The 14,465-nt window shown below is 43.9% G+C and overlaps 1 protein-coding gene across 6 annotated transcripts in view; it reads right to left on the reverse strand.

Annotated features, from left to right (window-relative positions):
* RAB3IL1 (RAB3A interacting protein like 1) overlaps positions 1-14,465 on the reverse strand; it is a 46,721-nt gene that overhangs the window by 7,511 nt on the left and 24,745 nt on the right. For 4 of the 6 annotated variants that reach the window (XM_033927914.1, XM_033927911.1, XM_033927915.1 and 1 more), the window contains 4 exons: positions 10,899-11,027; positions 8,034-8,146; positions 5,210-5,309; positions 1,033-1,099 (listed from right to left, as the gene is read on the reverse strand). In XM_033927914.1, coding sequence (XP_033783805.1) covers positions 1,033-1,099; positions 5,210-5,309; positions 8,034-8,146; positions 10,899-11,027 — 409 coding nt within the window. Of the gene's footprint in view, positions 1-1,032; positions 1,100-5,209; positions 5,310-8,033; positions 8,147-10,898; positions 11,028-13,199; positions 13,332-14,465 lie in introns of all 6 variants that reach the window. The other 2 variants (XM_033927909.1, XM_033927910.1) reach the window with 1 other exon arrangement.

Genomic DNA, 14,465 nt, shown 5'->3' on the forward strand with positions numbered 1-14,465 from the left:
GGCATCCATAGATGCCTTCATAAGGGGATAAACAGGCACTAAACAGAATATAAAATCAAAATTAAATAAAATCATGACTATTTATGATGTATTTATAACGTTACATTACATTTTGGGAGAACAAACAGAGTCACAACAGAAGATGGAGTTGAGTTTAGGTATCTTACAGAAGAGAAGACACAGCATCCAAATACATATGGGGATTATAAATATTTGTACCACAGAAAGACAGTACATCAACAATCTAATATATAGACAAGACTACATGAAACAAGGAGGCAGCATTTCTGTCACTGGACAGGGTATAAAAGCAGAACCATCCTTTCAGCCTCTCTCTGAATGCTGCAAGATGCTTCCTTATCCTTAGCTATCATTTTTGCAGGGGCACTATTCCTCCCTCTGCTCTCCAGGAGGGCTTCACATTTCCTGGGATAGAATGTTCCACTCTACTCTATTTTTCATTGGGTTACATCAGAATTTGAACTTGTCACCCTTTGGCTCCAAACCAAGAATTCTTCTCCCAACCTGAAGGCATAACTCACTGGGTCAATTGTTAGATAAACCCAGATTGCTAATGTCTCTGTACTCTCCGAAGCTTATCCTTGGCTCCTCCTCCTAGGCCCTTGGGGGGGTGAGGGAAGGAAGGAGCAATGTCTCCAAATGAGTTGCACATACTACTGACAGCAATTAACTTCACTCCAAAACTAGGTGGAGTAATGAGCTCACGCTCTCAAATATCCTGCTATTGTTTGCCTCAGTACTTACGTCATACCAAAGAGCTTCCTTCCAACACAACAGAAAAACAGTTCTCCATCTTTCAACCTCTTTTTATGATGGACCTGATGTATTTGTCAACACTTGAATCGACACTTGGACCATCTCCCCTGTTCTTAAGCATTACTTACAACAAGTAGTCTGACCTGTAAGCTCTTAGCCTCCAAAGTCCTTCAAAAAGCCAAAGACAAGTCTTGGCTTTCTAATAATGGGTGTGTTTACCCTGCCCAAGTGCTTACGTTAGTGCAATGTCCTTACCGTCCTGTCTGACCAGACCCTGCTGGATGTACCGAACGTAGGTGAAGAAATTACATACTGCTGTGATCTAGAGAGAGGGAAGAAAAAAAAAAAAAGCAGGTTATAAACAAGTCATCTACAGACCACTTTTTTTTTTTTTTTTTTTAAGAATCAGCCTCTGCAATTCACAAGCAGACCCCCCCCCCCTCGTCAGATTCTTCATCTTGGCTAGATTCACATAATCTCCACTTACGACCCTCAATTCTCCACACTCCTCCCTGTACCTTTGTTTAGATTTTATTTATTGTATCTTTAATGCATCATTTTTGTAAACCGCTTAGAAACCTCACGGTTGTTAGCGGTATATAAGAATGAAATGAAATTAAATTAAATTAAATTACCTTCCGATAGGGTTGACCACTAGACTCTCTTCTTACTTTAGTGTTCTTTTGGTTGGGTTTTTTTTTTTTGTTTGTTTGTTTTTTAACTTAGCCTTAACTGGTTTGTATCCTACCTCTACATTCAATCTTTCAAGATCCTGATCTCCTCCTTGGACCCTTCCTCAGCTCTGCTTGTCGGTTCACTTCTGTTCTGTAAGAAGGCAATTCTATAAACTGGTGCCAAGATGTAGGCACCACAATGGGGCATGCTTAGCATGAATTCTATGACTACTTTTGGGTGAGCCCAAAGTTGTTATGGCACACTGAAAGTTAGATGCAACAACGTATCTCATGTCAATGGCTGATATAAGTTGGTGCATCTAAGTGTGACATATAACACGCACAGTGCATCTGAGGGAGATTATACACAGTGCACTCCCTGATACCCAAAGGGTTGTTACACAGGGGACCCAGAGCCTGCGCTCAAGCCTCTGATAAATCAGAAGGTGAGCAAGCTCCCAGGGCAATGGACCCCCGAGCTTTCCATGGATCACAAAGCAGACTGGCTTCACAACTACCCTGAGATTGGCCTTCAAGCAGCAGCCTGCCCCCGTGGATCTGCATCCTTTTCCCGGTGGATCTGCATCTTTTTCCCAGTGGATCCGTGTCCTTTTCCCAGCATAACCCCAAGAAGAAGACCTCCGGGCACCAATGACAAGCAGAAAACAGTGGAGAAAAAGACCTGAAAATAATAAAATGAAGCCGAGCAGATCGGAACGCACCTATTCAGTTTGCTTTGCAGACGGAAAAACTGAAGGGGGAGCTATTCTCCTCTGGTGAAGGGGAGGCGTTTAAAGATACGAGTGACACTCTTCTGCAAAGTTTGCGACTAGAGGAGGACAAGACAACAGCTTCAGTATAGAATCCTATATCTTTGCAACAGATGTGCATATGTGCTAGAATTCTGCAACATTCATACACTATTGTTATATTTAGGAAAAATAAGGGAACTGGATGAAAACCACCATAAAACAAACAGCAATAAAAAAGTGGAGTGGAATGATGAACTTGCAAAACCAGAGGAGAGCCTACACCACCTACTCCTCGATATGCTGTCCTCACTGGAATTCAGAGGGTTGTGTTCTGGTTTGCTTCCTATCTCTCCTACTTCACGTTCAGTGTATACAATAGTGGATCTTCCTCCACTGCTAGCCCACTGTCAATCAAGGCTCTGTCTTGGGACCTCTTCTTCTCCTTATATATACCTATTCCCTTGGTGCACTGGTCTCCTCCCGAGGTGTTTAGTATCACCCTTATGCCGACGACTCCCAGATCTACCTCTCCACACCAGATCCCATTTAGCCCAGCATCCTGCTTCCAACAGTGGCCAATCCAGGTCACAAGTACCTGGCAGAAACCCAAATAGTAGCAACATTCCATGCTACTGATCCTAGGGCAAGCAGTGGCTTCCCCCATGTCTGTCTCAATAGCAGACTACTGACTTTTCCTCCAGGAACTTATCCAAACATTTTTTAAAACCCAGATATGCTAACCGCTGTTACCAAATCCTCTGGTAACAGGTTTCAGAGGCTTAAGAACATAAGAACATAAGCAGTGCCTCCGCTGGGTCAGACCATAGGTCCATCCTGCCCGGCAGTCCGCTCCCGCGGCGGCCCAAACAGGTCACGACCTGTCTGAATCACCAGAAGGGGCTCCCTTGCCACCTTGGTTTCTCATTGAAGTCCTATCTTCCCATCGAAGTCCTAACCCTCTGGTCTTGCACATGCACGACCTGGTTGGGTTTCTATACTTATTACCTGGTTAGCTTTCTATACTTGTGTTACATCCCAGCTCCTCCCTCAGTATCCCATGATCCCTTTATCCCTCAGGAATCCGTCCAATCCCTGTTTGAATCCCTGTACTGTACTCTGCCTGATCACTTCCTCCGGTAGCGCATTCCAAGTGTCCACGACCCTTTGGGTGAAAAAAAACTTCCTTGCATTTGTTTTGAACCTATCTCCCTTCAGTTTCTCCGAATGCCCCCTCGTACTTGTTGTCCCCTTCAGTCTGAAGAATCTGTCCCTATCCACCCTCTCTATGCCCCTCATGATCTTGAAGGTCTCTATCATATCTCCCCTGAGCCTCCTTTTTTCCAGAGAGAAGAGCCCCAGTCTATCCAACCTCTCGGCGTATGGGCAGTGTTCCAGCCCTTTTACCAGTTTCGTTGCTCTCCTTTGGACTCTCTCAAGTACCGCCATGTCCTTCTTGAGGTGCGGCGACCAATACTGAACGCAGTATTCCAGATGTGGACGCACCATCGCTCGATACAATGGCATGATGACTTCCCGCGTCCTGGTTGTTATGCCCCTCTTTATGATGCCCAGCATCCTGTTGGCTTTTTTCGAGGCTGCTGCGCACTGTGCAGATGGCTTCAGTGATGCATCCACCAGCACACCCAAGTCTCTCTCAAGTCTGCTGTCTCCCAACAATGCCCCCCCCAATTTGTAGTTGAACAACGGGTTCTTTTTCCCTATATGCATGACCTTGCATTTTTCCACGTTAAAGCGCATTTGCCATTTGTTTGCCCAGTCTTCCAGCTTGTCCAGGTCCCTTGGCAGGTCCTCACACTCCTCCCTGGACCTAACTCTGCCGCACAGTTTGGTATCGTCTGCAAATTTTATAACCTCGCACTTTGCCTCCTTTTCCAGGTCATTGATAAATATGTTGAAGAGTAACGGCCCCAGCACCGATCCCTGTGGCACACCGCTTGTGACTCCCCGCCAGTCAGAATATTGGCCCTTCACTCCGACCCTCTGCAGTCTACCCGACAACCAGTGCTTCATCCATCTGTGCACATCCCCTCCCACCCCGTGGTTCCACAGCTTCCTAAGCAGCCTTTCATGTGGCACCTTGTCGAAAGCCTTTTGAAAATCGAGATAAATGATGTCTATGGGTTCCCCATTGTCCACCCGACTGCTTATTCCCTCAAAGAAGTACAGAAGGTTCGTTAGGCACGACCTTCCCTTACAGAATCCGTGCTGGCTTGTTCTCAGTAGGCCATTCCTCTCGATGTGCTCGCAAATGCCGTCCTTGATCATAGCTTCCACCATCTTCCCTATAATTGAAGTTAGGCTCACCGGCCTGTAGTTCCCGGGGTCACCCCTCGATCCCTTCCATTCCTCTGGTACCTCACCAGTTTTCAAGGATAGGTTGCAAACATGCTGGATTGTGCCCGCTATTTCTTGTCTTAGTTCCTTCAGAACCCTTGGGTGGATCCTGTCCGGGTCCGGTGATTTACCGATTTTTAACCTGTCTATCTGTTTGAGGACATCCTCCTTACTTACCTCTATGTGCTCCAATTTTTCGGCCTGTTCCCCACTCATGAGATCCTCTGAGTCCGGTATATTAGACTTGAACTCAAGTCTGCTGATAAATCAGCAGGTAAGGCAGCTCCCAGGGGAATATACCCCCAAGCTTTGCCTATCCTACACTAAAACATTGCCGTTATAAAAGATTTCTTGATTAAATGTTTGCATTTGGGGCAGGCAAATTGAACAATTGGTTAAGTACAATAATTTCCCAGAATCAGTCTTATTACACCGTTCGAAAATCTATGAAAACATATCTTTTTGAAAAATTTGTAAATTAAACGTCAATTATACTCTGTATTCTCTAAGAATGTATTGTCACTGAATTGTTTAGTCACTCTTGAATGTGAACCGCCTAGAACTAAATGGTATGGCGGTATAAAAGAATAAAGTTTATTATTATTATTATTATTATTATAGAAGTGTATGCAAAGAACCTGAAAGACTCACCCTGGCCCTGCAGGATGGTGAGATGAAGTAATAGGTCCCAGAATCTCCCAGCTTGATCCGATGCTTGCAGGCTCGTGACATACCACTCAGCGCACACTTCCTGAAAGGAGATTGAGAGACATGGGCTTTAGTCAATGATAGTTCACATACAGAGGAACAAGAGGTAACCATTAACCAATTAGCAGAAGTCAAGAATCAGAGGAAGGGGGAAAAAAAAGAGAGTTCCTGTTACTACCAATCAATACAGGGACAGATTTTTAAATTATGGGGAACCACAAGTACAAGGGGGCACTCGGAGAAATTGAAAGGGGACAGGTTTAGAACAAACGCTAGGAAGTTCTTTTTTACCCAGAGGGTGGTGGATACATGGAACGCGCTTCCGGAGGCTGTGGTAGGCAGGAGCACGTTACAGGGCTTCAAAGAAAGTTTGGATAGGTTCCTAGAGGACAAAGGGATTGAGGGGTACAGATAGGAGTAGAGGTAGGTTATAGGGATAGGAGTAGAGGTAGGTTATAGAAATAGTCAAGGACCACTGCTCAAGCAATAGGCCTGATGGGCCGCCGCGGGAGCGGACCGCTGGGCGAGATGGACCTCTGGTCTGCCTCAGCAGAGGCAACTTCTTATGTTCTTAATACAGAATACATCTGGCAGAAACAGACTTTTGGGAAGTCAAATAAGAGAGGAGGGAGGAAAATCTCTGGAATGACCTGAATAGGAATGGAGAAGGAAACTTTTGAAAGCAAAACTGTAAACCTAAGAGAGGCACATGACTAGAGAAGCCAGAGTGGCTGCCTGGCTGCCCTAATTCTCATCAGGAAACATGGGAATGAAGGCAGCCAACTGCATAAGGAGGACGAAAGGGATAATTAGCATGAAGAAAACAATGATATGTTTAACAGTTCTGCAATAGCAATAAAAAATATAATATAATAAAACTAAAAAGGGAGCCATGGCAAATCCTAAGCATATACAGCTCATTCTAATATATTCTGAGCAGGGATATCCACCTTTGTTTCCCAAAGCATTCTGGGACTTGTACATACTTCTGCTTTTCTAATAAGGGACCGAAAGCAGTCTGATTCCTATAAATTATGAAAATACAACATAACATTCTAGTAGGTCAATTTTTTTTATTTATCATTTTCAAATGAAATCACAAGAATCCACTTGTTACAGTAAGGCAGAGTATACAATAAAAGAAAAGAAAAATTCCCAATGTTAATAAAGTAATCAAGCATAATTTCTTAAATTAGGAATTCTTGAGAATTATGTATAACAGTTAATCATAATCTTACACTCTTAGATGACCCTCAATAAAGTAGAGAAGCAATTTTAGAAAAAGACAGGGAGATCTCAATATTTAAAGATAAATCACTATACCAAAGGAAATGGCTTAATGTGTAACTCAACGGCTTACTTTTCTGCTACCCTACAGCATTTTCTTAGTGTCCAAGAAGGTGCGAAGGTGCTCAGGAAAAAAAACAAACAAAAAACCCACCATATTTGATTCCTGTGTATCTTGTTAAACATTTACAAGGATAACTAAGTACGAAAGTAGCTCCCAGGGTTTTAACTTCTTCTCGCATAGCTAGGAACAATTTCCTCCGATCTTGAGTGGACTTTGTCACGTCAGGGAATATCCATATTCTCTGACCCATAAATAAACTACGAACATGTCAGAAGAATATTCTCAATATGGCATTAAGGTCTTGTTCAAAAACAAAGGAAATTATCGAAGTACCACGATATTCTATTTCTTCCTGAGAGTTTTCCAAGATATCAGTTAAATTGTTTAAGTCCAAAGGTTGTGATCTATCACCTTGTGCGTCCTGTACAGAATATCCAACTTTCTTAGGAAGATAGTACAGTAAAATCTTGGATTGCAAGTAACTAGGGGTACTGGATTTAACAAGGTCTGTCTGGACCACATAGATAAGGTGAGAGAAAAAAACCCTTAGAGGTAACATTAAGATATCGATTCAGCTCAATCTTGCCAAGTTGTTCCTGTCCCTGGTTTTCTTAAGCACACTCTGGGAATTGTAACCCTGAAATGCACAGGAATAGGACCTATGGAAGCTAGGGCTGAAGTAGTCTGGCAGGGCTGAACCGTAGTGACACTGTAACTAGCTCATTTATGCCACTGCCTTGATGCCCAAGTGATGGAATCGTGTCATTGTTACAGATTATGGCTCTTTCAGGGCCACAAGTACTGTACACGTCTCTCTCCATATTCGCTGTGATAGGGGATTAACAGAACCGCAAATACAAAAAACGCGAATAACTTTTTTATATGCTATTCGCTGTTTCTATTAAAAACCATCATGAATATGGTGAAACCGCGAATGACATGTTGGGAGACCTGGCCTGTTCCTGAAGGAGAGGCAAAACACGGTGAAGAAAGTGCTGGGAATCAGCGATTTTCTCTATGCAAGCTGATGTAATTTGGGGGGGAGGAGCCAGCAAGCTAAAAACCGTGAATAATCGAAACCACGATTGCTGAAACCACGAATACAGAGGGAGAAGTGTATAATTCTATGACTGTTCTTGCTTCTATAACCAAGTTGCAACTAGTTGGAAAGGAAAAGGGAACATATCACTTGGTTCTGGGTCAGGATTAGGACCTGGTTTATTAGGAGTGAAGCTGTGAAATGGGTATGTGCATTAGTGAAAACCAAATCCTCCCAGAGGCATATAGACATGTGCTGCTAAACCCCCTCCCCCCACTCCCGTTAGGACAGTTTATCAGGGAGGCCAGGGCCTCCCGCAGCATCACCCAGAAAAGAAGAGGGTAGGAGACACGTGGAGAGAGGGAAGAGATCCTTACTTGGGCCCACCGCATTCGATGGCAGACACCTTCACCATGGGGAGGGTCTGCGAAGCCACAGGCTCCACAGTCAATGTGTTAGTCGCAACTGCAGCCTGCACCAATTCTGCTAGCTGTGGGTACATAAATCCAAAGACATAATTATTAACATACACTGATGTGAATAAGCCCGCCCCTCCCCATGCCCCACCAGCTGAAAACCACCTTCCTCCTCCTCTTCTGGTCCAGCAACCAGAACTCTCCAAACTCTACAGTCGGCAGCAGTGACTTGTGTGCAATATCTTCTCAATAATTTTGACTAGGTACTTAACTTCCTTGTAACTTTTTCATATTACTTGTGACTAGGTAGTCTCCATCTTACTTTTCTTTTTTTCCTATTCTTTCCATATCCTACCCTCTTGGTTCCTATTCTGCTTGTTTTTCCCTTAAGATATTAATTACATTTTTTTATACTGTTCTCCCAGGAGCTTAGAACGGTTTACATGGATTTATTCAAGCATTTTTCTCTCTCTGTCCTGGTGGGCTTACAATCTTTGTAATATACCTGGGGCAATGGGGGGATTAAGTGACTTGCCCAGGGTCACAAGGAGCAGCCTGGGTTTGAACCCACAAGCCCAGGGTGCTGAGGCTGTAGCTTTAACCACTGCGCCGCTCTAGAAATCCACTCTGCAACCTTCTTGTATATTTTCAGTTCCTTCTGACGCTCCCCTCATTTTCCCACTTTGTAACCTCGCCTCAAAATTGAATTAGTTACCAGCGCCATTAATTGTAATCCTCTTCCTGGAAATGTCCCGTTATCTTTTGATGTAATCCGCTTAGAACTGCAAAGTACAGGCGGAATAGAAGTCAGTAATGTAATGTAATAATGGAGTAAAAGTGAGCCAAGTAAAGGGCAATAAAGCCATTGTGACATCACCGATGAGGTTGGCTCTTAGGCATTGGTGGAATGAGGCATTATGATGTCACAATACCAGCTCTGGTTATCAGAGGCTGAAACTTTTCACACTATTTATTCAGTTTTCTATACTGTTCTCCCAGGGGAGCTCAGATACTCAAGCATTTTCCCCTGTTTGCCCTGGTGGGCTCACAATCTATCTAATGTACCTGGGGCAAGGGGGAGATTAAGTGACTTGCCCAGGGTCACAAGGAGCAGCATGAATTTGAACCCACAACTTCAGGGTGCCGAGGCTGTAGCTTTAACCACTGTGCCACACTCTCCGCCCTCTTGTGTCTAGTTTGGTTAATTTGTTTGTGTAAATTCCCTTTGTTATGCTTTTATTTTAAATATTGCCCATTGTTTTTATTTATTAATCACCGCTTTGATTTGACTTTTTTTTTTGTTAAAGATGGCGGTATATCAAATAAAATAACTGTAACAGCTTAGGGAATTCTGGTTGTCAGACCAGAGAAGGAAGAGGAGGTTGCATTCAACTAGCGGGGCTCGAGGATCCCTGCCAGCTCAGGCACTTAATATTTTGCATTTGGATAGGGAGTGGAATGGAGACACATTTCTGACAAGGTAACTTTTACTCTATTCATAATTTGATTTAGAGGTTGATTTTCTTTTACTCACAGGTGGATATTTAAGTATCGTTTTCATAACTTGATTCTTTAAATTTTGCTCCTGTCAGTACCACCAAAACATGTCAGATTTTTTTTTTAATGAAAAATTAATTTTGAAGTCTGTTTGCATTTTAATAAAATTGATTCGTTTATTCTCAGCATTTGATCTGCCTCTTTTTTTATTGCTAAGCTCAGAGGCATGCCTAGAATTTAGTATAATCTGCAATCGTGACTGTCAGGGGTTAATGCCTCCTGTTGTAAGGCAGCATTAACACAGATGAGAGAATTAAAGGCCCTTTGCCACAGCTGGTTTCTGGTTTACGTGAGAGAGACGCAGACAGATAGAAGTCAGTCACTCTTTCAGCTGTAGATAAACTGCCAACGGCTGTAAGTAGTAAACCTCATAGTACAGACAGACAGCCAAGACACAGAGAAGTGGTCATGACCTCCAGAGAAGGAAGGCACAGTGTAATTCTGGAAAAACAGTTGTCAAAATATTAGTTCTGATAGAAAACCCAATTCTATCTTCTAATCTCTGTGCATTGTTGATCCATTTTAATAATAAATTTATTCATTTATTAGCTCTGTGTCTTGAACCATTTGCATTTCAGTATTTTTTTTTTTTTAATTGCCTGTGAATGCTTTTCTTTGTAATCTCGGGTTGTGGTGAGGTCTCAGTGTCCATAGAATCCCACAGAAAAAAAGCCTATGGGCTGGGAACTTGCCTTTGGCATGAGGGAACCCACTTGCCAGGTGGGGAGATGTCAGAGCAAGAGCACGTGTACAGAGAGATGCAGGCAGGGCTTGCGCACAACTTGCTGAGATCTCCTGGAAGCCAAAAGCTTGACTTGCAGCAAATGATGTACATGTGTCAGGATGACAAATGCAAATTCCAGAAAAAGCATAAAAGTCAGGCCATAAGCCACCCTCCAGAAACTGGGTAACATGTTATCTCTAAACCAGGAGTTCTCAACCCAGACCTCAGGACACATCTAGGTTTTCTGGATACCCATAATGAAAATGCATGAGTTAAAGTTGCATGTATTACCTCCACTGTGTGCAAATTCACTGTGGGTATCCTGAAAACCTGACTGGTTAGGTGTGTCTGAAGAACTGGATTGAGACCTCCTTGTCTTGTTCATGGAATCTCAAGTCTTTTGGTAGGGGAGGGGGGTGGAGATTTCTCATCATCTAGAAAACCTCTGAATTATCAGAAACAAGTCCTGGAGGAAAACAATTTTCATCACGCTTGGACACTAATTTAATAGCTGTACCTGGAGCTCTGGCCTAGTGCTCCCTCACCTCACATTTGGCAAAATCCAGACAAGGTCCGATGTCTTCCTGATGAATTCTTTCCAGAAAGGGGCACGATCTGTCAAGCGTTGGGGATTCCTTCCAGGCCTGGAACTCACTGAACAAGACTGTGTCAATCTGTGAAGACATAAAAGTGGAGATTGGAGTGAGGTGTAGAGAAAGGAAACGGAGCAGAAAGAGGAGGAAGAGGGAGGAGTACAAAGGAAGGAATGCACGAGGCAGTGAAGAAATATTTTTTTTAAAAAGGCACAAAGAGAGAGAGACCATACAAAGAGATGAAATTAGATTACAATTTTCCATAGGGAATGTAATGTTAAAAAAGTTAAACATTTCATCCCATGGACAGCCCAACCCACTGTAAAGCAATGAATAACAAAGAAAATTTTATTAATCCCAAAGTCTAGCAAAACCCAGACTACAATTCCATTACTCCTAGGATAATCCCATAAAATATACAACACAGCATTTGCACAGAATCCCCAATTACACAGAATTCTGGCAGGCAACAGCATCAGCTGCTCTTCTCAACTCCTCTCTCCCCCTTCCCTATAGAGATTACTTTGCTTCTCTTGCCTTTCGAACAATTGCACTTTGGGCCACTTCATCGTCCTCTGCTAGACTAGACCAGACTGTGTATTTCAACTGAGGGGCTTTACGGAGGCTAGTGCAGTTCACATGAACAGCTGGGTCCAGTTTGGCAGAGGATGATAAAGCAGCTATTTCCTTCCTGCTCCTCTTAAAGAAAAAAGACGACTGTGGAGCTCAATGTTCTTGAAGTCTTGTTTTATTGAGAGCGATGAATAATATCAGATAAAATGAAATACATCCACTGTATTAGGGCGCTGACTCTGTCCAAGTCTACGGACCTGACACGGTCTGTGTTTCGGCTGAAACAAGCCTTCCTCAGGGGTCCAGGTCAGTTCTCACCACTAAAAGTACTAAGACAGATGTCAGTGCGATAAAAAGGCTTCTTACGTCAGGAGAGCTCCGAACCAAATGCTTAGCAGAAGCTTGTTGCATTAGGTTCAGAGCTCTCCTGGAGGAAGGAGCCTTTTTATCACACCGACATCTATTTTAGTACTTTTATTGGTGAAAGGCTTGTTTCAGCCGAAACACAGACCGTGTCAGGTCCGTAGACTCGGACAGGGTCAGCATCTTAATACAGTGGCTATATTGCATTTTATCTGGTATTACTCATCGCTCTCAATAAAACAAGACTTCAAGAACATTGAACTCCAGAGTCTTCTTTTTCTTTTGGTATTCCTTTACTGCTGTGGAACTTTGTTGAGCTTTTTTTGGTGCTGTTTGTCTGTTCTTGCAGCTCCTCTTGCCATACAATTATTTGCAGAGAAGAGGGAGAGTGACTGAAGAGAGCAGTTTATACCAGTGGCTGTGTGTGCGCCATGGGAATTTGGAGAGGGGGGAACAAGCTGAGTTTGGGCCGTTGGCATGGGAGGAGAACAGAGTATGCTAAGAGCATACCACTTTTGCGGGGAGGGGGGACATCAAGCTTGAGGATATGCCATGAGAGAGAGCTTGGGGGAGGGGGGAAGAGAAAGAATGAGAGGTGGAGATGAGTGCCTGGGGGAGGAAGGACGAATGAGAGGCTAGGGTGTTGCATGCAAGGGCAGACAGAATGAAGGGTCTTATTGGGAGTCAGAGGGAGAAAGAACTGCAGGTGATGCGAGAGAGAGGCTGGAGCCTGAGGAGAGAAAAGACAGGAGGGGATTTCAAGCCGTAAGATGGGGGAATTCTGAGCAAACACACTAATTTTAAATAGTTTTCAAATATTGTACAAATTTTCAAAACTTTCGCACAGAATTCTCCCAGAAGTAATCTATAGAGGTAATGCTGGAAAACCAGGACTGGATCATTCAGTCCCTTCCAACATGGCTCTATCTGGTCACCACACCTTAAGCTATCACCTTTGAACTGAGGGGGAACCGGGACCTACCATATTAGTGGAACAACATGGGAGGAGATACCTGGGATAACATGAACATCATAGACCTTTCTCAATGAGCAAGATTTGTGTCTTAGGGACCCATTAATAACTAAACCTGCCTTCAAACGTCCCACCTGTTGAGAGAAATTTAAAACAAGGAATCATCACAATGTACATATGCAAACCATCTCTGAACCCTGGAGTTCTGAATACAGATCCGATCTCATGCCCTGCTTTATGCACTCAAAGCTGCTACACTATCAAAGAAAAAGCAGTGTTCCCCCCCCCCAAAAAAAAGGACTGAAAAAAAGGAAAAGAGGGAGGGAAAAAGAGAGAGCAAATACCTGCCACGAGGAAGAAGAGGGGCAGCAGGGAGAGTCCGCTCCCAGGCCCTGCCAACCCGGCTCGTAGGTGATTTGAACGGCCTTCCCCGGGACGATACATAGCATCAAGGAGAGGAGAGTGGGTGCCCCCGCCTACTGGGGACAGGGTGAGGAGAAAGTCAATGAGAGAAAGAGAGAAAAAAATAAAAGGAAAAAGAAAACATTTGAAAAACATGGAAAGAAAATGAGGAGAGAAGAGATAAAAGCAGAAAGAGCATTAGCTAAAGCTGCAGCTGTTTATCAGAAAGAGGTCCAGTAGCTGTGTCTGCCAAACCCTAATGAGGAAGAGAACATAGCCACAAACCCTCCTATCATTATAGCCAGACAGATAAGTAGGTGCCTCTACTAACTTCTGCCCAGATGGTATCCAGCGCACAGGCCACTATGCCATCCAACATGGCTTTCAGGAACGGCTGAATCATCTTCTCCAACACAGGTAATGTGAAGCACAGAGGGATCCCAACTAGTTTCCAGAGTCTGAATGCTGACTGGGCATATGAACTAATACCAGCTCTCCATGCAGGCTCCAGCTCCACCAGCCAGACTTGGCGAGTCTCCTGTATTTGGCAGCGACTATAAGAGTGAAGAAAGCCTGCTGGCTACCGAAGGCCTTGCAGAGAGACCGAGTAGATCCTAGAGCATCATCAGCTTTGTTCTCTAGCTTTCAAGGGTAAGGGGAGTTGAGTACAGTGTTCCCCCGCAAATTTGCGGTTGGCGAACTCACTCATTCGCGGTCTGCTCCAACCGCCTCTTCCTGTAATAAAGTCGGGCTACACCAATCAGGAGCTGCTTGTCAAAGCAGCTCCTGATTGGTGTAGCCCGACTTTATTACAGGAAGAGACGGTCAGAGCAGACCTCGAGTGATTTTCTTCACCTGCCGGTGCTCTAGCTGCCCTCTCCTGCCTCCTCTGCCTTTTACTGTACATCAGGCAGGATGTCGACAACTGCTACACTGCCCTATTCAGTTCCCAAAACCAGTTCCACCGATAGTCTCGGCCTGAAAGCAAGCCCCCATGAGACCAAAGCCCCTACTGCAACCAGCTAGGGGTAGAGACATATGAGGAATAAATCATATGATTCACTTAGGATCTTGTATTCCATTAAATTGAGAATATTTATAAATTAGCAGCATGGAATAGCCTGACCTGATTCTAGAACTGTTTCACCTTTGGTACCCCAGACACTACCATCTTTTGATGTTACACAAGTCTTTGGCAAGAAAGAGTG

Source organism: Geotrypetes seraphini, chromosome 19 (genome assembly GCF_902459505.1).
Source record: "Geotrypetes seraphini chromosome 19, aGeoSer1.1, whole genome shotgun sequence".
NCBI classification, from domain to species: domain Eukaryota; kingdom Metazoa; phylum Chordata; class Amphibia; order Gymnophiona; family Dermophiidae; genus Geotrypetes; species Geotrypetes seraphini.